The following is a 20,282-nucleotide window of genomic DNA, read 5'->3' as shown; positions in this document are numbered from 1 at the left end:
ATACTGCCACTAGGATTGGTAGACAGAAAAAAATAGAAATAAAAAAGGAAATTCATCAAGCCCACGGATTCTCACTATGTGTACACACCCTGTGGTATCGATCGTGTATGTAACAGTACCGAGCAGAATAGCAGCAAAGAGAAGAGGGAAATAGAAAGAAAAGAGAAAAAAGGAGGGGATAAAGAGGGTGAGTGGATCGAATCAAACTACTTTCTCTTCACCCTCATCCCTTGCGTCTCTACTTCGGTTCTGCTCGACAACATCTCCGACAATCCGGAAGAAAGACACACAGCGACAAATACTCACACACATGCACTTGGATTAATTTTTTTTTATATATAAAAAAGAAAACAAAACAAAAATATACGAAACAAATAATGGGGTTCAATAGCAACTTAAGTTCCTAGCTATTCTCTTACCGTTTCATAAGGTGAACTGGTAAATTGTCCCTGCTCGAGTGCTACGTCGATATGAAAGAGATGCACACAACACCACGATGTCGCACAATCGTTTCGAGGAATCCAGATACTCTTTTAACACAACTCCATAAGGGCCTCTTCCTCTCTAAATGTACAGCGTCGACGACGGTCTCAGACGGAACTGAGACACACGCTACAAGACACGGCGGATAGACACCGCGTGCACCACCAGCAACGAAAAAAAGCTAGAGGGGGGGTTGGCCGAGACAGGCGCGTTGCGAGTGCTTAAAATGGTTCACCCCTAGCGCGCCCGTGTTGAAAATCAATGGACGTCAGAGCAAGTTAAGAGGGTTGGTGGTTGCTAGCCAATGTCACCATTTGCTGCTTTCTATTCTGTCCAACTCAAAAATGTACATTGAAATTTCGACTGGCAATCATTCGCATTTAGAAATGGACATTGAGTGCATTGAAATAGGTGGTAGCCGCTTGTCTACTAATTGGCACTTTCGTTTGAGAACACGCTTCGAGATATCGGTAACCCATCGGAATAAATAAATGAACGGAAAGCCAAAGAGAAAACTCTTTCGATCGATGTCTGTCTCCACGCGATTGAAAGTGAGCAAAAATTGAAATCAGGCGAAATGTATGTGAAATTATTAGATGGCATTTTTATGCGTAACTGTAAGCCAGAAGAGAAAAAAAAAGAGATGGTTATTTGATGCCGCAGACGTCGACATCGTTTAGGACCTGAACAGTTACGAAGAAATGCAATCTCTTTCAACCAACTTTGTTCCCCCCCCCATAGTGACGTCAGTTGACGCTTCGATGGTGTCGCATAGTTCCATATGAAAAAAAAAAAAAAAAACGGGGCAATATCAAACGAATCTAGCGCAAATTCACCAGATATTGGCTGCCAGCGGAGACGAACGAAAAGAAAATTCCCTTTGCTCGACTACAAAAGAATTGGAAAAAAAAAAATAAATAAATAAAATAAAGCGGACCGCCTGGATGCCGAGTGAATGTTGTTTGAATACGATTGATCGTGAATGCTCTCTTTTTTCCCTTGATTGATTTCGGGAGACGACATCATATCCAAACAATACCGAGTTTTACCAACACAAAGACGATACAAATCTTACCTTTTCTTCTGCAATCTCAGCCCGGGTTTCCGCTCCGACGACGCGCGCCTCCATTTCCGCCAACTTTATGAACATGAAAGTAACAAACAAGAATTTCAATAAATACGAGACGACAAAGCATTTCCACACACATACACACACAAAAATGGCACTTTTGGTAGAAATCAGAAAGACAAAAATTCAATGACAAACTTAAATAGTTATCCCGTTATCAATGTATATGTATATACATTTTGTTTTTCATCAGAAACAGAAGACAGCACGTTTCATATTTCTTTGTGCCCTGATGGATTTGTGGAATAACAAGCCCTCCTATCGTTTTTTTTCTTCTTTCGTCTAGAAGCCTACGTTGAAACAAATCTCTTCTCTCTTTTGCCCCAACACACAAACTCGTCACCCCATCTCCACCCTTCCCCTAGCCACGCATCTCTAGAAGCGGATGGAAAACCATCGATCCGTGCATTACTGGATGGAAAAACGTAGGTCCGTAAGGCGAGGGTGCGCCTGTTTGAAAACGCCAGAGAGGATTGAAGCACTTCTTTTGATGCCAGAGTGCGGTGGGTAGTAGCTATGTAGGTGGCGTCACCATGGCAAAAGCCTCTGAACTTCCGAACGAGGGAGGAGAGGAGGGAGTTCCCTGACGGATGACTCATCGGCAACACGCGTATTGAGTCATTCAAGAGGGGGAAAAAAATTGTATAAACATGAGTCGATCAATAATCCATCATTTTAAAAATAACCAGTCAACAATATTCGATAAACTTCGAGCGAATGACAATGTCCCAGACTATTTTGCTACATGCCAAAATAGGACGATTGCATTTTCCAGCCTAGAAACTGAATAAATTACAGTTACAAGGTTCGAGAAAATCTAGCGAACATGACATTTTCCAACCAATAAAGCATGGAAAAGAATGGCATAAAAAAAAAAATTGTATGAATTTAACCAAAGAGGCCAATCAATAAAAGTGGGCGATTCTGAGCATGAAACTTGCGAAAACATCCCAACGCCATCTACTGTCGAGTTTGTAAACGAAAGCCCAATCTTTTTTTTCTCCACTACAATTCCCGCCGCTAGATGGATTTTGATGACCGGCGAAAACGCAAAAAATAAAAATAAACGACTACGCAATGCTTTTTTTTCTTTCGCTTACTTTCTTCGATCGTTGCAGTAACGAGTTTAATAAATCATAAGCTGTTGACTTAAAACGCATTTTGACGCCATCTTTTACCGTAAACAAAATCATAATAAATGAAGATTACGGAGCGTCTAAATCGTCATTGCACGCTTCAGTCCATATGATCCCCTTCGTTTTTCCTTTCATATTTTTTCGTTTGAGCACTCTGTGTGTTTACAGACGAGAATCGCTCTAAATACATTCCTTTGTCAAGGCCGATGATGACACGAGTAAATAGATGGGGCACGCGTGGGCGTTCGTTGTGAAGGGAATTGCCAGTTATTTGACGCGCTGAGTGCCGTGCCAACTGCGTTACGGCCATACTAGTCAGTTCCTTCCGTTTTCGTTCTACCTGAATTACGGGTAGGTCATCATTAACGCCTCTCCCTCTTTTTCTTTTGTTGACTACATAAGGTTGCAGTAGGCCAACGTATGCGTGTGTGTCCCTTTTTGTGCCACTTGACCGGGTTATCTTGGGCCGTAAAAAAAAAAACACGCACGCACAACGAATCCTGAACGAGAGAGGCAGCAGGGGCGGCAACTGCAGAACAATAACAACAATAGCCGACCAAACTAAAAGCGACTGTGACGATGATTCCGAATACCAAGCGAACTTTCATCCGGCTTTGTTCCGACGTTATCCCAGAATGGTTGTACAATGGTGAGATTTAGAAACAAAGCAAAAAAGAAGGGGGGAAAGATTTGATGATAAACGCAAAGTGAGGACGAATGGTTTCTTTTCCTACGAATCCTAATCGCAGTTGATATTTTCAAATAGGAGAGAGCAAAGTCTCGTGGGAAAAAATGGGAAGCTTTTTTCCGTTATACAGATCCCCTTCATTGATTAGGTTTACAGTAACTGAAGAAAAACGCTGATCAATAGTCGTCCATCATCGTGTTTCTTTCGAAACGGACGAGGTAACAACGCCTGCAACACTAAACGGTATATACCTTCACCAAAATGTCCTCTATGGAATCCATTGTGTCGATATCCATATCGTTTCTGCTGCTTTATTGTAAACGTAAATTCGCCACAAGATCGATTCACTCTTTAAATCCGCTAAAAGCTGTCATTGTTCCATGGCCTTCATTCATGGCAAATCGAAGGGGCCTCGTTTCGGATCCAAATCCAATATACTAACAAATCCGTTAAGCCTCCAACTAGTAAGCACTTGAGATTCTTCTTTAGAAATCCAGTCACAGGGGGTAAGCAACGAACCGAAGAGAACAAACTTGACCACCCACTGGTCGGTCACTTTAGTAGAGCGGGATAAGATGGCAGAGGAAGGCGAACTGTTGTGAAATCGTTTTTTGTAGTTGAATACAACACAAACTTGTTTTTTGTTTGTTTGTTTGTCACTGGTGTAGCGCCCCAAGTCGAGTTGCCTACTGACTGGATCAGGCCAGCAAACCCCAGTTTTGACCCTTGCTGACAGCCATGCGCTGCGCAGCCCCTCACGTGACGCAGACACACACACACACACTCAACTTGGGACACACTTACAGAGCAGAAGGTCTGGCATAGATGAAACTGTTGAACAAACATAATCAACATTGAATTTGTTCAATCATTTCGTGGGTAACATTCATCAATTGCGGTCTGGGCTTGTCAGCTGGAGAGAATCACAAGAAGAGAGGCGGGACTCAATGACCCTTTTAAAAAACAAACTTTTGTTTCTTTTCGAGATATATATCTTTTGACTAGTCAATGCCAGGTGTCTATTCATCATCGTATTAACCGTGCAGTTTCACGTTTGGGTGCCAGGTGCGTGACGGTCACTGGTAAAAAGAAAAAAACGAAAAAAGTGAGGGACGAACGAACTCACGCTGACACGCAACGTACCCAACCACATGCATACGGCTCGGGGAAAGAAAGAAAAAAACCATAAAAAAAACGGGATAATGGCAAAGTCATTTGGACACGAATTTTATGGACAGCACGAGTGTCAAACGTGTGTACGCCACCAAAGTTGATTTCTCTCGTCATAACTTGTACTCGTTGTTGTTTTTATGACTGACTAAAGAGACCCATTTAGGAACATTCGAAATCTCGACAGTCTTTTACGTCTGGCTCTCGTCGTCAATAAAAACGCACAGTTTAAAATTCAGGAACCAAGTCAATAAAATAAGCGTACTCTGCAGCTGGATCCAACTCAATTACGACAAACAAAAAATGCGCATTCTTTGGTTTAAAAATAAACAGTCGCCAGTTGTGCACAGATGTGCAAGTTAGGCAAAAGGATAAGAGAAAACACGCCCATAATAGCCACCGCCCGAGCATCTCCCTCAAAAAGAAAAGAAAAAGGGAGAACACGAAGACGATCAGATTAAATCGCCTATAACATCATTTTCTATTTAATCAACTTTTTGTTGGAGGGAAGCGGTTGAGAGCTCCGAGACCAATCTCTGTGTGTATCAAGCTTCCGGTAACCCATCAACCCGGAAATCATGCCGAACTGAACCAACAGCAGACACACACACACACACAGAGACACACACAAAAGGACGAGTTTGTTGGGTTTTTTTTTTTCTCCTTCCTATTTGATACTACACAACCGCTTCTCTTTTTTTCATCTTCCCTAGCCTCTTTTAGAATATTACATGCATTCGCTTATTTATTTATGACGATTCCGCAGTCTTTCCTATTTTCTTCCTTTTTTCTATGGGAGAAACTGCCGGATGCCAGAACAGTTTGGCAGATCTCCCTCCGTTGCCAGGCCAAAACAACGTTAGTCAGAGACCGCCTCTTATTTATGTACATGAAACCTTTCAGTAGAGAGAAGAGTAAAAAAAAAAAATATATATAAAAAAAAAAAGAAAGAGAAAGGGAAGAAAATAAGATGTGACGCAAAATGCAGAGACGGCAATGACAAAATCCGATTAGCCGCCTCTTGCAACAACAAGAAAAAGGTAATCAGAGACGATAGATCCTATAGGAAACCTTGAATAGTGGAAAACGATGTTGTTGATCAGGCACATACTGTGCCACTACGAGCAAGAACTGGTTCGCTTGCTAATCGATCCGAACTACTACGATGTCTAGCCCTCCCAGCCCATCATTTTCATCGATTACGTATCGACTTTTAGGCTTCCCTTCTTCGCCCGTACCGGTGGCTGCTCTTGAATGAGAAATGATGGCCGAGGATCACGGAAAATTTCATATAAAACAGCGGCCAAGTTTTGTTCGCATGGCTGAACAACGCGTACGCCATCACATCAGTAGATCCCATAGCAAGATGATTGCGATTAAAGGGGACCAACAACAAAAAAAAAAGAGCCATCCAGACGGGGATGGCCTTAAACATTTCTCATTCCACAACTACAAGTTCCAATCATGTTACGGCCTTGGATTCTCATACACTGAGACAGCCGCTGAGTGTATTTGTTAATGGCCTCCGCCCACCAGAACCCATTTTGGAGACGACGCTTTCGATTATTTCTGTCTTCCCCCACATTTTATACTAAAAAAAAAAAAGGCAGCTCGTGATGCGCGATCCTTTCTATGTTTGACGGTTCCCTAGTATAAATAAGATATTGGGCAACAACCAAAAAAAGCATCAAATAGGTAGCGATGGTGTTTATTTCGCTTGCATGGGATTAGAGTCTTCACGGTAACTTAACCGTCTGGCCTGGTTGAGTGACAAACACCCCTCCTCGCACTAGTAATAGCTCGAAAAACACATAGATCCTTTTGGTGGACAGTAGCTAATGGAGGGGACTGTTGGCTAGCTGTCAATAAATCCCCCCTCCCCCTTTTTCCCGTTAGTTTGGTTAAGGCAGGGAGCCGGAAGACACTCCATGGCACGGTGGGTGTCTCACGTGGGGCGGCAAAAGATTCTGATGTTTCTCTGCAAGAGCAGAGCTGTTTGTGTGTCACTCCGTACATTTTTTTTTTTTTCCTCCCTTCACATCGAACCCTGTACGAAACAAAAAAATGGGGCTAGTTGCAGCGTCTGTGTTCAGTGGGTTTCGCTCGATTCGCTTGATTGGATCACAAAGTAAGAGCAGCAAACAAGCCAAGGGATTCTCTTTGATTCTTCCCCTAAACCATCACCGTGATCCCAAAGTTCCCCTAGTTTTCCGATATCCATGTTGTTGTTGTTGTTGTTTTTTTTTTACAACGAACCAAAGGAATGAACTACTGTGTCCTCCCTTCTCTCTACAGACGAGTAGGGTTGTCTTCAAAAGATTCCTTTATTCTTTGTCAATGCTTAAAAAAGAAGAGGATGAACTGCTGACTAAAGGTGACTCACACCCCAGAATGATCGCTATCGCCCCGTTAAAAAATAAATGGGAAACTCATCACGATGTGGAACACGGTCCATCAACTTTTTTATTTCACATATTTATTCGTCACACCCTCCCCTCCATCAGTTTATCGATCGGGCGTAGAAGATAGGGCCACCCTAGTTCTTCCCATTTTCTCTCGCCCTCCTTCTTGATAATGCAATCAAACTCTCGATCGAATTTTTCGCTCTTCAAACATAATCCGAATTAGTATTGGGAATACGATAGAAAAGCGACTACTCAAGTGACATAACGTGACATTCTCTCGACACACAACAAGTTAAGGGACAAACTTTGACCTTTAAAAAAAAAAAAAGGACGTCAGGGAAATGGCTCGCGACTCTTTGTTATTCTTAGCTTCTTTTGTACTCCTCCCTAAACTTATAAACTCCCTTTTTTTTCTCTCTGCTTTACCGGAAGGCAGAGTTGGTTGATGGCTGCTGGCTGAAACCAACTCAAATTCCATGACTACGATGTAAAGGAAGAAAAACGAAGAAATTGAATAGAATCTGCAAGGAATAGTTGAACGGAGGGGAGCGCTCTTGCACAGAACATTCTGCAACTCACTTCAATAGGATGCAAAGAAATAAGACAAAAGAAGCTTTTATGAAAGGCTGGAGGAGCGAAACAAAGAGAAAGATGACTGCAACTGTTAAGAGCAAACTACTTATTGGAGTGTTGAATCGTTTTGCTGCTTTCTTCTTCATTTTTTATCCGAATATCGGTTGGCGGATAATTTCCCCAACGCACGTCAGGCATTTAATGAAAGCGCACTTTTCATTTCGCAGATATCCAACCAAAAATGTAATTTGTAAAGCTTTTCAAAAGAACTAATTAACTCTATGGATCCCAATTTGCTCATCAATTAATTATGCAATAAGAGCCGGCAAACTTGCAACTATCGATCGGGACGTAAATCCTTCAGATTTTCTTTTAAAAAATTGTCTAGCACTTTCTTCCATCGCAAAAATAAATTATAATAAAAACACGTCTGCAAAGAGTACGAAAGGGCACTAGAGAGGCACAGTGATGTTTATATTTATAAAAAAAAAGAGGAGGGGGGGGGGGATACGAGGAGAATAATGAACACACACACAAACAACAGGGGAACTTCATTCCGGGTAAGAGTCATTCGCATGGACGGAATCCCCTTGCGCAGCCACCATTTCGGTTAATTGCACAGACACACACACAGCCCGACGTGCTGTGTGTCCCTCTGTTCTTATCTGCGTCTGTTCTTCATCCACTCGGTTTGGTTTGGATGGGTGGACGCCGAAACGGAGATGTCTCTACCCGCCCCTAAACATACACGCACTAAATTTTGGGGAGGGAAATTGGCTCTGTGCGGATTGAGTGGCGGCGTGGATGTAAGATGAGCACAATTGCATCGCGCGGTGGAAAGAAAAACGGGAGAACGAGGAATGAGATTTTGGAATGAAAACGATGACACACCCAGCGTTTCAATTAAGAAGGGGAAAGTGTTTCCTTGTATCATTTTGACGCGATTTTCTGTTATTGACGTGGAAGCAAAAAAAATAAAATACATTAAGAGAGACCACGCATCCCCTTTCTCACCCCTCACAATCGCACAAAGAAAGATGACAATCTAAATCATTTTCTATGGACTTTCCAAAGAGGAACGGACTGAGTGCCATTAACAATTCAATTAAGAATGGATGGAAAATACGTCAATACTCCTTTCTCTCAAGCGCTTCAAATATTCATCATGCAACATTGCCAGGACGCATCTGGTTGCCAGCCAGTTTTCCCCCAACTCTTTTGAATGTCACAAATAAAAGAAGGAAAAAAAAAAAAATAGCTGTAAGGTAACATAACCTAACAGCGATTCTTTTTTTTTCTTATTCCCTCGGAGCATTGTTAAGCAAGTTAAAAATCCTCTTTGATCCTGCCTACTCCCCCACAAGCAGAAGAAAAAATATATAAAAATAAAACATTCAACAATGAAAAAAGAACGGAGTATAAAATAAAAAAAAAAAAAAAAAAACTGAAATGGCGGATTCGATCCTCAGTTTCTTGTTTACTACTTCCAAAAAAAGCGGAGAGCGTGAGTGGCAGTCTCGCGTGTTTGACTTTGGGTGGGAGGATCACAGGACGCACGCGCTCAATTGGGAGTGGGCGACGAACCGTTGGATCCTTCCGGCTACTGTTCACCCATCCCTTGAGATCGCAAAGCTAGAGTTTCAAAAAAAAAAAAAAAAAAAAACCTTCTCAAAAAACTTCCGTGCACACTATCCAATTTTTTTCTTCTTTCACGTTGCCTACCCCTCCATCTTTTCTGGTAGATCCAGAAGAGGATTGCACCAAGAAATTGCCATTCCCCCATGAAAAGCTATAATGGGGCGGATTGCGCGCACCATGACAACAATGGCTGGCTCATAAATCGACCTCGAAAACAGAGCAACAACAAAAAAAAAAAAAAAAAAAAAGAGGGAAAAATCCAGAGCCATTTTTCCTTTATAAGATGTCCCGAAGAGAATGGGAAACGCTCCGAGAACTGCTGATTAAATACAAGTAGAACTAAAAAGGGGGCGAGCGGAAAGAAATGAGAACAATTCATCTCGAACCCCAAACGTTCACAAACGAGCGGATCGGAAATTCCATGCTTTGCCCTATCCAGGGGAGTTTTTGGAATGCCATGACAGTTTTAGATCCACTAACATCCTCGCCCCAAACGTTCATTCAGACAAAAATTTCAAAAAAAAAAAACTGTTTCCTTTTTTTGTTTTTGTTTTTGTCTCAAATATCTGCTGGACGAATGTCGAATGACATTTTGTTCCTTCAAGAGAAGATGACGGATGTAGACGGAGATCGATGAAAAGAGCCTCTTCACACTCGACGCTCAGTCCTGGGTATGTTTATTGATTCGCTTCTGTCTCCATGGCTCTCTCTCTCTCTCCGCTTGTGTCTGTGTGTGCGTTCCATTTTCTTTTACGCATTGAACAACACGGGAGAGCCAAGTGCTACGACACAACCGACGCAACTTCATCCACCATGTCTGCTTAATTGGACGCCACCCTTTCACCGACCTCACAACGCCATCATCCTTTTACATACCAAGAGAACAGGTCACTCAAGTACATCTTTTTTTCTTTTAATGTTTTAAAACGAAATTAAAGTTTGAAAATAGCGATAAGCAGCCAAGAGTCGTAAAGTGGATCAAAAGGACCATCGAAATCGCTCCGCCATATTCATTTCAGTCTGACTTGCTGACGTACCAATCACATTTTTTTTCTATGCCAACACAAAAGCGGAGTAGTTCTGTCAAGTGGGGAACGAATCACGATGAAAAGGAGGAAAAAGGGGAGAAAAATCTGAAAGCGACAGGATTGGACGTCCGGTCAAATTTATTTGGTATTCCGGGTAGCTGGGACAATCAAATTTTTATGACCTATCATGCTCGTTCTCTATTCTTCCACTAAAGGAATCACGCTCCACCGATTCCCCTCCTTCCCTTCCTATCCAGCTATTTAAAAGGATACCCCAAAAGCCAGATGAGATTTAACTAACAAAACAAAATTTTCCTTTTTTTTTGGTAGGGGGGGTTTACGAAAGGAATCCCTGGATCGATGGATAAAAACCTACGTCATCTGGACACAAATGCACCTGGTCTAATTCTAGACGACAAAAAAAAAAGGGAAGCCAAAATGCTTTACTAGATCAAATATCATCGGTCAATGTCATCCGGGACACAATAGTGGGTTCAGATGTACGATGGATTTTCAAAGGTTGCTCACTTTTTTCTTTCCTTTCCTTCTGGCCCGAGTGTGTGGCAGGCGCAATCACATACCAAGCAACACCACACGGGATTGATCTGTCGCACTCTGCAGTCGTCCGCCTTACACGTGTTCACCGCAACAAATCACATTTCCTTCAGACTGGATATCTCATATACGCCGGCTGAGTTTTTATTCAAATATTCACGTCGCTCTCAGAAGTAAAAAGTACGATAACGACGGGGGGGTGTGTGTGTGTGTGTGAGATGGGGAATATGGAAATAAAAAATGAAAACCCAGCGCCCAATTTGTTGTCTTCTGCAACTGGCAGATACGGCACACCATTTTCATATTTTTTACTTGCGGGTTACATGAAAATGGTATAGAGAAAAAAAAGAGAAAACTCCGGGGCCGGCTGCAAGTGTCAGGCACCACCATAAGTACCGAGGCAGTTTCAGCAAACATAAAGATCCATACGCACGCAGCGAGACATTTCTATTCCGTCCCTTTCTCTCCTCTTCCGAATCGTCAAAGTTACGAGCGTTGCCCCCCCCAGCGCGAAGAATAACTTTCGCCCGTACGGCCTGCTTTCCATCATGTTCACGGAAAGTCAAAACTAGTGGAACGATATGAAAACTTTTGCAACGATAGCTCAAAGTTTTGTTTTGTTTTGTTTTCAACCAGTTTTTGTTTCGATTCACGTTATTTCATTCTTTGTTTGTTCTTTTTATACGTCGTCTGTCATTTTTGTTTTTGGAGAGACAGCATTGCACAGTGCACATCCAAGTCGCTAGATGGCACCACGTTTTCAAGAAAATGCGAATTTCTTTTCCGCTTACCTTTTCGCGTAGCAGTCCGCGGATTTTGCCGGCTTGATCTCTAAACCGCTGCAGTGACATTTCCAGTTCGAGACAGCGCTCCTCCCAATTGACTCCTGGATCGCCTCCCTCCATGCTGTAGACGTACGGAAGGTAAGTCTCTTCGTCTCCGTACTGATCTTCATCGTCCATGACGCCCATCATCATGCTAGCGTGATCCTGTTCGCCATGGTGATGATAGTTGCGCGAATCCGAGAACCAGAAACCTTCGCCGCTGCTGCTGGCCGCCATCGTCGTTTCGCTATCAACTTCGCCATCTAGGAGGGAACAGACACAAAGTCAATTGATCAACGCCCCCGCTGGAATAACCGTAACGCATAACTCGAATTCGTCAACAATTCATAACTATAAATGATGGCACAACCGAGCGTGACAGTGCGCAGCAATTGTTCAGATCCATCATGATCGTCCGGCTTTATGATCAACTAGGACACAGACCCAATGACCGCCATAAATCAACCTTCATAACTTGTCATCGAGTTACTAGCGCTAGAAGATTGGATTGCAAACGACAAGTTCGGTATTTGAACACGAATGATAAAAACTCTTGTTACCAGCGTAATTATTTTTTCTAAAAATTGAAATTTAAAAAAAATATATATATATATATTCACCTTGATAGTTATGCGAATAGCGATCGTTGGTGAGTGCTCCATCTTCCATGTCGACCACTTCGACGTCACCTGCCAATTCAGACAGCGCCGTGTGCAACGAAGAGGTTTGCGATGTGATCGAGGTCCGTTGAAAGTTGTTATCCGATAGCCTCTGACGTCGATAATGATACTGGACGGAAGATGGCCGCAAGAAGCTGTTGCTATGGCTCTGGCTGCTGGATGGCCGATCCAGCGACCGTCTTTTGATACTCGGCGAATTGGATGACATGTAGGACAACCTGGAAATAAAAAGCGACATGTCACAAGGTTAACTAATGGTTGGATGCCCTCTCTCTCCTGACACGAAACTCATTCCAGACTTTGTGTGCGTGCATACGCCGGCGGATGAAGATGCGGAAGGAAAGTCTTATGACAAACGACGCGTAGCTAGGGACATCATCAAGCAAAACCACTTGTCATCCTGACGATGATCCAGTCTGACATTCTTCTTCCTACCCCGAACTGTATCCAACTGGAGGAGCAGAATTCGATGCAGTCGGTTCCGCTGCTGTCTCATCGAGATAAGTGGACGAGGCCCATCCATCTTTTTTTTTTTTTATGTAGGGTTCCCCCTGCCATCATCATCATCAACAACCGGCATAACGTATCCGAAAGCAAATCACTTGCCTTATTTTGGGAAATTAACTTTCTTTCTCCCTCCCCTCTTCAAAACTATTATATTCAAAGGCAAACCCAATAAGTCTTGAAGCGACAGATGGTTCGCGTGTCTAAGAAGGAGGGCGGCCAATTTGCATCGATATTGTTCCAGACAACTCGAACAAACAACCACGTCAGAGTCAATTTTTACCTTTTAAAAAAAATTTTTTGTGGCACTTCTAAATGAATGAACACTCGAACCCCACACAGAAAAAAAAAACATTTACCTCGCAGTGCCTTCGTCGTATCCGACTGGTTCAATGATGGCCGGGTAGGCAGTCAGATGAGCGTATTCTGAAGAATCACGCTGATTGTGGTAGCCTGCGTTGCGACGATCGTTGGGTGGATAAACATCTACAAGGCGGGCAATGGGATCAAAGAGTTGAGACAGACGAGCATCCGTCACTAAAGCGCCCGTACTACCGGAAGAAGTCGGTCGGAAGGGATTACGTTCGCTCATTTTCTCGCTATTTCAAAGGTCCTTTGAAAACGTCTGATGTTCGCACAAAACGATTCACTGGCCGGACAGTCTCAATGGCACATCCTGTAAGGGGGAAATAACAAACACCAAACATAAAAAATAGGCAAAGATGGTTAGTGAAAGTGGTGCACGGCTCAACGTCAAAGAGAGAATAGTCATACTACACGAAGTAGAAAGTCTTCTGAAAAGATAGTGTACAAAAACACGAAAAGAAATGCACTGTCAGGCAGATGGCGTGACATGCATTTGATGGAAGGCCGACGGGCAGGCCGCCCACGGTGAATATGAAAAGTAGAGAAAAAGAATCGACGCGATCCAATGGAGCTTCTGTCCGCCCTTCCGACTCTAAGGTCTTTCCGCTCCATCACATACTCTGTTGGTCCGGTTCTTTCTCTCTCTCTCTCTTTTTCTATCCCGCTGTGCATAGCGCACGTACGTATATACACACACATCATCCGGAGTATCAGAAGAAAAAAAGTGAATCAATAGTAGTAACTATCTATCAACAAAAGTAAACATTCAGTTCCTCACACACATATACACACACAAAGGAGATATTAAATGAAATAGGTAGATAGCATATAAAAATAGAACGCGATTCAACGCCAAACATGCGCCTTCGTGTTACGGCCAGACAGCTGGACAATAGATTTTATCGACCGAAATTGCTCCGGAAAATGTAGGACACTCAAGTGTTCCAACATACGCGAATAAAAACGAAAACTTGCTTTAGGAACAAACGCCCGATTGCGCAGTAAAAACAGGCGACAGGTGCTAACAAAACTCTGCTGTCTATCTCATTAAATTCTAAGAGATGGCGCTGATTCGCTAACTAAGCGTTGTCATATCAACCAAAGAAGAAGAAAAGAAAAAACCTCTTTGAATCGGCACGGCAACAAAAGGGAATGCCCGGTTATCCTTCAAATATCAAAGGTTGTCATGGTGACAGCATCAAAAGCTAAAAATAGGTAACTTAAATTATCATCTCGTTACGTAAGAGAATGCCCCGCTGTTTTACAAATGCGCACTCAAACCAATGCCATACACAAGTTTTCTTTTGAATAGAGGTCCGTGCATGTCCGCAAACGTGACGGATGACGTCTCGGCGATTCTCCGTCGAAGGTCGTTTGATACATAATTCATCGATCCTCTCCCAAAAGAAAATGGAATTTATATTTTTAAAAACAAACCAACCAAAGTGGTTAAAAATCAAATTACCATAGACGCAAATCTCAACTCCTACGGACTATTAGACGGGCGTGTTTAACGCTAGTCCCGAACAAAACAAAACAAAAAAAAAGGGGGTGATGACTGTCTGGCATCGTGCCGTCATGTACACGATCGACCTGTCACGAGCAGACGACGCTACTTCCAAGTCAAACACAAAGCCATAAAAGATGACGGTAAGCGAGGGAAGAAGAAAAAAAAAAGTTCAAAGTCCCCAAGGAGAATAATAACCGCACATTAAACACACGAAAATGGATCGTTATGGCCGAGTGCCAACATACCGGTCTTAACGCTTGCCTCGTCGCCGGCGCAATCCGGACGATTGATTCTTCGAGCGAGCGCGGCACACCCTGGCAATGATACATGGCAAGACACGCGCACTTTCTACCTAGCCCATGTAACTTGCCCGTCTTGTAAACACCACCCCGAACGTTGGAGACCGAAGCCGATAGTCTGGAAGTTGGGCCGTGACTGAAGCTCTTCAATTCCACCAACGCACGTTTCGCCTACTCCGTTCTAAAGTCGCGATCGAAGTCGGAGAAAAGACTGCCAATCGATTGATTCAATCTATTCTGCTCTTTTGTGCATTTTCTTGATTTACTCAAGCTTCCTCCGACACACAGATTGACATTCGTTTCCCCCCCCCCCTTTCGAACAATCACGACTAATATCCGACATTAGCGCTGCGAAACGAATTAAAACATCTATTTATATCGTCATTCTTTTTTAAAGGTTATCGTTGCCGGGCACAACTCCAAAACTTTAACCAATTAAAATCCACCATGGCAACTGAATTGTCAACAAGAAAACAAGGCCAACATAATTTAGAAGCTCGTTCAAATATGATACGGGACACACACACACACACACACACACACACAAAAGGGAGGTGACATCGGATAAGAAGAATTTCCAATTTTCTCACTTCTGCGAACCAATTTTGAAACCACCCAGTTCGTCGACTTCAGTTGATGATGACAAAAAAACAAGATAATTTCAAATCTTTTCTCCTTATACTTGCCATTCTGAGAAAATGCGTTCTTGTCTACCCACTCAAACTTCCAAATCCATCGGTCGATAAAACGTTCCTTGGACGAGTTGACTAATGATGAATCCCATTTGACAACTGCCCGGTGTTGCTGACCTTTTATTTACTTTTGGAAACCAAACGGCGAGTACATTTTTTTTAGAAAATCAATAAAAGAGACAAAACTTCACTTCCGTGTTGACGTCCTTGCTAGTCTTGATGCCAATCACGAATTGATCAACTCCAAACGGCAAATGGAAATGCCTTGCTGTAAATTAAATTGTTTAGCATCTCGTTTTCAAATGGACAACAAGAATCTCTTCATCGATGTCGACGCGACCAAACAGAAACAACAAATGCTGGAAAGCCATTTTCAGCAAAACAACAAGACTGATGCGTCCCGGGTTAAAAGCGATCGTGAAATGTCAAGGAGGAAAAATAAAACGTAGAAAAATAAAATTCCCCTATGTAAATAAAGCAGGGAATCTCGAAAAACAGGAGAACTGGTGAAAGACAGAAAAGGGCATCAACCCGAAAAACACTCGACATGGAAAAATGAGCCTCGAAGATGTGGACAGAGCATACCCCCCTCTAAAAATTTTTTTTTAAAGGAGACACCACACAAGGATTAAGTTTCTCTCGACGCGCATCGTTCGTTTCTGGTTTTCCTTTGCGTCCATGAAAAAAAAAAAAAAATACGACAAGAGAACGCGAGGCAGATTTTGATATTGTGGCCTGTCAGATTTCCGTCAACTTTACAGTTCATAACGGAGTTCATGGCGGCTTTTTTTTTTATTTAGAAATGAAAAAAATGAAACACTATGACTTTCTGTAGTTGATGGAGGGGATCTTTATACTGACCCTTTGACCAGCTCTATTTCAAAAACATATCGTCTTTTACGTGCCGACCATAAAGAGAAAGTTTTAAACGTTCACAGACACCATTTTTCTTGCCCATAGAAAAGATAAAACAAACAACTTTCATTCTTATCAGATCTATCGGGTTCTTTAGAGAAGAAAATTTAAACAGCAAATGAAAAATCGCCCGTTGGGTTCCCAGAAAAAGGACTTAATGACTCGTACGTTGCGGCCGGCTGGCCACGAAAGCTGCGTGCAAACGGGAGAGACAGAGCCAATTAAGAAAACGGTAGATTAGTTTTTATATTCAACGGTTCTTCTAACATGTGCCAAGAAAAATTGCGCCACAAAATACAACAATGAATTAGTCATCGGTAATTCGCTGTTGTTTCATCTTTTAAACGTTTTACGTATTGGCCGCGCCCGACGAATGTAAACGAATCTCAAATTCGATCAAACTTGAAACAAATGAAATACTACTGCAGCATTCGACGGTAAATCAATTGATCTCCTAACCCTATGAGATCACGAAGATGACAAAGACTTGCGATGTTGCGTATGATCGACGCAATTGATTCGATAGTTCCTCCAATCCTCCATTTACAAGCCCCGGGAGTCGACTGGATCAAGGGAGCAAATATCCCATGATTTAACGCAAAAGAAGGGGAAGAAGCATTTCATAATCATGGCAGATTTATAGATCAATAATCTTCTTGCCCATTCGGCCTTCCACGACGATGCAACCCAATTTCAACTGAACGGTAGAAACTCGATCGCCCCTAAAGAAGGGCGTATCTTCCCCTTTTTTTAAATCAGTAAAACATGGCAACTCCCGAGACACCCCTTCCCTTCTTTTTTATTTACGAACTTTCACTCTCGTCTAATGAAACGCAAAAAAAAAATATGTTTAAAGATAAAGAAACGAGTATGTGGGAGAATAGATTCGACACGGATGATTCGATTTAAATCTACCCTTGTTGAAAAACGCGATGGGAACATTTTTTTTTAACTTACTGTTCGTTGGATTTTTTGTTGCTCCCATTTTCTCTCTGTTTCAGAGTAGCATCGTGAGAAAATCATGAATTAGTAAAAACACGATTGAAAAAAAAATCATGAATTAGTAAAAACACGATTGAAAAAAAAACACATTAGCATCTTCCCAAAAAAGGGAAGGCTTTGATTGCGTCATCGCAACCTCGTCATTGAGGCTCTGAAATTCAGTAACTCTTCACGAAAAACGCATTGTATGTGGACCACCCAGCCAAAAGACGCCATTTTTAAATGGCAATAAAGGTCTCTCCATGTTTGGCAGTGGCTTCGCTATCTATCGATAACGACATCTCAAATTGAAAAGTAGGGGAGGACTTCCGTTTTCCCATCCAGTATAATAGATAACACTGCCTTCCTTTTTAAGTACCCCTAATTTATAACGACTACGGTACTCCGCCGGTTCGAAGAAACTTTCTATTGTACACAACAACCTTTTTTAGGTGGACACACGTCCATCAAACGCAGCGCGTTTAAAGTTGATGCAAATATTTTAGGTCGAGATTTGTGGGTAAAATGAGTTACTCGTTTTTTCTTACCTCCCTTTACCACGCCGGAATGAATCCGCACTCGACAGCTGGAAGCTCTTTTTTTTTCCTCCCCCTACCCGCCCGACACTTTAAACTTTAAAAGGAACTAAATTTAGAACTCGCTGCACGACTGCCGAACTTTCCCCCCTTCTCCTACAATGGGATCGTGGGTGTAGGATTCCAAACTTCCACCAGGGCGGAAGCTGATCAAGAGTTGCCGTTTCCTGCATCTTTTAGGTTTTCTCCTGGTAGTGAGGCGAACGTTATTACCTGGATATGCACACACTACGTAATGGGATGTTATTCACACACACACACAAAAATAATTAAAGGAAACGGAAATTTTGTTATTTTGTCGCACCATACGGAGACAACAGCTGGGGGCCACGCCATTGTTGTTGAAAACAACAAAACGGAGGCGAAGAAAAATAAAAACATCGAAAAGATGAAAGCGGCTAGAAGACTCAATCAGCCACCGGAAGTCATTAAAGAAACTATTTCGGATACTACCCCCTCATCTGAAAGGACACTATTCCGACCAATGTATAAAAAAAGAACAAGAGTTAAACGAATAAGAAAAAAATAGACGATTAAGTTTTTTGGGGTCCCCTTTAAAATCGGTGATTTAAAGGCAGAGAATTTTTTTTTTTTATCGAGACTAATAAGGTACTATCAATTTCCTTTTGCATGTTTGGCGTTCTCCACTTTTTTAAAAACGTGCTTTGGCTGAAGATCAATGCTATTTTGATTCAGGGACGTTTCCATGACAACGAGATTCTATCGAGATCGCTCTCACGCAAGACTTTTTGTCGGCCAACCTTTTACATTTATTGGATGACCAAAAGAAATAAAAACATAAGTTAATGCAACGAATTTCATCAACCGAGAGAAGGAAGGGAAGCTGGAAAAATCACTGGTACAGAAACTATTGATCACCTCCAAGTTCAAGCCAACAAGTTTGTTTTTCTTTCAAAAAAACAGCAACAAGTCATCAAAAGTCATCGATCCAAAAAACCAGTTCCCTATATGTTCCCGCCATAGAATTTTATGTTTAAAAAAGAAGTGTAAACGAAGAGTCCTTGGAGATATTTTTTTTTCCCTCGAACATTTTGAATGGTGGAGTAGTCACGTCTCTTACTCACACGACCTTATAAGGCCAACAGAGAACAAATGTAGCCGACATGGACGAATTGCTAGATAAATACGGTGAAGCTTGATTCGAATAACTTTCAAAGAGAGGGGAGATATAATAAGGAGCCATTTTTCAAATAACCCAGCAAGAGGGTGAGAGACCCCGAGAAGGGTGCCACACAGCTGCTTCTCAAGCAACAACACACACACACAAAACAAAAAAAAGGGGACTCTCAATTATCCAAAGAAGAAGAAAAAAATTCACCTGGTTTCTCACTGCGTTGCCACTTTGAAGAGGAAATGCATCAAGCGTCCTCGTTCGACGAGCCTTGGAACGCCATCCACAGTTTTGCACACACGTCTTCTTAACAACTTAAAACGTTTGCTATATTCACTTGAAGCAAAAGGTCAGAAATGCTTCCAAGGATTTCAAATATGCTACTGGGAATCTTTTTTGGCTGGAAGCACACGCGTACACACAAACACACATCCACATACACACACACCCGTATTCTCAACTGGCTTTCTCAGTCCACGCGGTCTGGAACGGGGGGCGTACTCTCTCAACACTGCTATACTCGCCTTAATAATGGAAGTAACGATGGAATTTTACAACGAATTAATTCGTTATTTAAAAAAAAGTGTTCATTTTTGTTGTGTCTCGGCTAAATATTATGCTCTGGCACGACATAGACACACAAAAAAAGGAGTGAAACAAAACACAGGATACGAACGAAGGAACAATGCGACTGTTCTCCTTCGCGCGTGCAAGAGAGACTAAGAGAGGGGCCCTCCGGCAGACATCAGGTCGCCTGCCATCTGACGGCAAATGATGTGCATCCTAGCCTTGGCAAATGAATGGCATTCAATTGACACTGATGAATGACGAATTGAAAGCAATTATTTTTGTTAAATGATTTATTTGCTATCTGTTATTTTGTGAGGACATAGTTTCAAACTTTTTTTTTTGAAAATTGACAAGACTGCTGTTTAGTGAAGCGAGTATGGAGACGGTTCCCCGCCAGAACCCAAATAT

General features: G+C 42.2%; 1 protein-coding gene across 6 annotated transcripts in view; it reads right to left on the bottom strand.

Moving 5' to 3' along the window:
- Positions 1-20,021, bottom strand: part of LOC116926090 (uncharacterized protein CG43867) — a 29,122-nt gene extending 9,101 nt beyond the window's left edge. For 3 of the 6 annotated variants that reach the window (XM_032932876.2, XM_032932887.2, XM_032932881.2), the window contains exons 1-5: positions 19,512-20,021; positions 13,173-13,489; positions 12,250-12,527; positions 11,597-11,892; positions 1,559-1,621 (exon numbers count right to left, since the gene is read on the bottom strand). In XM_032932876.2, the coding sequence (XP_032788767.1) occupies positions 1,559-1,621; positions 11,597-11,892; positions 12,250-12,527; positions 13,173-13,405 (870 nt within the window). In that variant the 5' untranslated portion in view covers positions 13,406-13,489; positions 19,512-20,021. Of the gene's footprint in view, positions 1-419; positions 594-1,558; positions 1,622-3,687; positions 4,126-11,596; positions 11,893-12,249; positions 12,528-13,172; positions 13,490-19,511 lie in introns of those variants that run through there. The other 3 variants (XM_045168157.1, XM_032932896.2, XM_032932904.2) reach the window with 3 other exon arrangements.
- Between the last annotated feature and the right edge of the window lie 261 nt (positions 20,022-20,282).

This window comes from Daphnia magna, linkage group LG1 (genome assembly GCF_020631705.1).
Source record: "Daphnia magna isolate NIES linkage group LG1, ASM2063170v1.1, whole genome shotgun sequence".
NCBI lineage: Eukaryota > Metazoa > Arthropoda > Branchiopoda > Diplostraca > Daphniidae > Daphnia > Daphnia magna.
Note: the sequence above shows the minus strand (reverse complement) of the source record. Positions and strands in the feature narration are given on the sequence as shown.